This window comes from Rhipicephalus microplus, chromosome X (genome assembly GCF_043290135.1).
Source record: "Rhipicephalus microplus isolate Deutch F79 chromosome X, USDA_Rmic, whole genome shotgun sequence".
Lineage (NCBI taxonomy): Eukaryota > Metazoa > Arthropoda > Arachnida > Ixodida > Ixodidae > Rhipicephalus > Rhipicephalus microplus.
Window position 1 is genome coordinate 252595591 of NC_134710.1, and position 2643 is coordinate 252598233.

The following is a 2643-nucleotide window of genomic DNA, read 5'->3' on the forward strand; positions in this document are numbered from 1 at the left end:
AGTTACCATCCCTGGGTCAACGGACGCTCTCAACTGTGAGATATTAATAGGACAAGTGAGACCATACGTTCCTTCTTTGCATCGTCAAAGCCTCTTCAACCAGTTACACAACCTCAGTCATCCCGGCATCCGAGCTTCTACACGCCTCGTGACTGAACGGTACGCGTGGCCCTCAATGCAATGGGACTGCCGCACCTGGGCACGCACATGCATTCAATGCCAGCGTGCCAAAATCACCCGGCACGTCACGTCGCCACTCGGAGAATTCCCTCTCCCTTAGGAACGGTTCCAGCACGTCCACATCGATATCATTGGCCCCCTCCCACCAGCCGGCCCTTACCGCTATTGGCTCACCACCGACAATCGTTACACTCGTTGACCCGAGGTATGGCCGCTCGAAAGGATCACCGCACAAGACGTCGCATCAGCCTTCTCCGGCTGGGTTTCACGCTTCGGCACTCCTCGTCGAGTCACTACGGATCAAGGAAGGCAATTCGAATCTCAACTATTCAGGCTCCTCGGGCTCTCCACCGGGTTTGAGCGTTCACGGACAACTAGCTACCACCCTTGCGCCAACGGGATGATTGAACGGTTTCACCAGCAGTTCAAAGCAGCCATTATGTGCCATCCTCACTCAACCTGGCTAGAAGCCCACCCCGCCGTCGCTCTCGGTCTGCGCGCAACTTTCAAGCCACACAATCAAGCCACGCCCGCGGAACTGGTCTACGGGGAGCCGCTTCGCCTACCTGGAGAACTCCTCTCCGCTCCGATCTCTGATGTAACCAGCTCGGGCCCTGCAGACTTCGTCACTCGACTCCGTCGCACAATGGCCGCGCTGCGCCCCTCACCAGTGGCTCGCCACACCAAGCCGACCCCGTTCGTGTTTGAGGACCTGGCAACATGCTCGCATGCCTTCCTCCGCGACGACACCGTACGCGCACCTTTCCAGCCGCCTTACTCCAGACCTTGCAAAGTCATCTGTCGCGACGACAAAACATTCACCCTGCAAATCGGTGGAAAGGATATACTCGTTTCCATCGACCGCCTAAAGCCATCATACATCCTTTCCCATGAGCCTACTAACCCCGGCACGCCTCCCGTAATTCGCCGACAACAGCCCGCAACGCCTAGGCTCGCACCCTAAACCACCCGCCTTGGTCGCCAGGTGCGGGTCCCCAAACGTCATCAACCCTGACGGCTCCTATGTGCGTGGGGGGGGGGGGTGTGGCGAAACGGGTCGGCGCCGCTTCTGCGCCTGCGCGTCGCGGCAATGCCTCCAAACACGGGCACCGGCGATAAAAACACTCTCGCCCGAAAGAAGCAAGAAAGCTGTGTGCGTGCCCCGATTCAGCGGCAGTCGTTGTAGAACCTTCAGTGCGGAAACATTAAAGTTATGTTATCCCACAACCACACACTCTAAGTCAGGTGCTGGATAACGAACTGCACAGAGGCGGCGCGCTCCTGCGTACTGAATAAATCCTGCCTATATGGAGCCCAGCAATAAAAAATAGCCGTGACATCTGCGCGGCACAAACGTCACGCATACAGACGGTAAGAGCAGGCACAAGAAAGAAAAAAAAAGGGAGAGCCGCCATATCCGTCGCGCCAGCCTGGTGTCAGCAGCCGGCATCAACTTACGCAGAACGTTCAGCCACAAGCGTGAGCGCGGAAAAAAAAGCGAAACGCCCCTCCCCCCTTCGCCCTCACGCCAGCTGGGCGCACGGCGCCGGTGTGACGTTCATTGTCGCCTGCATGCCGTGGCATTTGTGCGTCACCGTTTCGTCCCGCTTTCTTGTGATGGTCGTTTTTGTAAGGGATGGTCAGAGACGGAAACATTTTCCAGTGCAAAGTGGCACACTTCATTCAAGATATCATACATCTCTTTGCATTTGGGCATACACTGGGATGTGAAGTGAGTCTTGTAGGCCCGTGTACTCAGATTTGGGTGCACGTTAAAGAACACAAGATGGTCGAAATTTTCGGAGCCCTTCACTACGGCGTCTCTAATTATGATATGGTGGTACTTGGACGTTAAACCCCACATATCAATCAATCAATCGAAATCAGCAGGATAGCGTATGTCACCGACATTTGCTCACTCTTTTAAATATTAAGTACAGTTCTCATATTCCAGCATGAATTAGTAACAGTGAATCATAACCAAGACGACCAGTGTACTGCTGTGGAGGTAATGTACCAGCTATAAAAATCCCCATTTTCTAAAGAGCAACTGTTAGCAGTAAAAATAAATATTTTGAGGTTCGTTCTGCACCATTTCTTGACCCCAACTGCATGCCGACGTTCGCGAAAGAGATGTGCAGAGGCATTATTTATTTGGAGGGAGTCTGGCCTGTCCGTCGCTACTTTGTGTACGTCATACCTGACCTTCGCGCGCGTTTCGGCATTCACTTGAACAAGGATGTGATACTTAATAAAGTTAAAAGAAGGCACTCGCCATAAATCGGATCAGTTAAAGACTGAACATAAGTAAAAAGCACTTTATATGGCGAAATAATGCGCATAAAATCTGAAATAGGTCCTCGTTGAAATGCTAAAAAGGTGCTGCTGCCCCAGCGTGAAGGTCACGGCAGTTCGCGCGTACGAAATGCAAATATTAGAGTAGGCACGCTAAAATACCTATGC

At 52.9% G+C, this 2643-nt stretch overlaps 1 protein-coding gene across 1 annotated transcript; it reads left to right on the forward strand.

The window, feature by feature from the left end:
- Positions 1 to 580: 580 nt before the first annotated feature.
- Positions 581 to 1144, forward strand: LOC142775221 (uncharacterized). Its single transcript, XM_075876575.1, has one exon. It carries the CDS (start codon positions 581 to 583, stop codon positions 1142 to 1144), a length of 564 nt encoding a protein of 187 aa, XP_075732690.1.
- The last annotated feature ends 1499 nt before the right edge of the window (positions 1145 to 2643 follow it).

What these genes read in the sequence shown, in the direction of transcription:
- LOC142775221 (XM_075876575.1), top strand. Translation starts at nt 581, where the DNA reads ATGATTGAACGGTTTCACCAGCAGTTCAAAGCAGCCATTATGTGCCAT.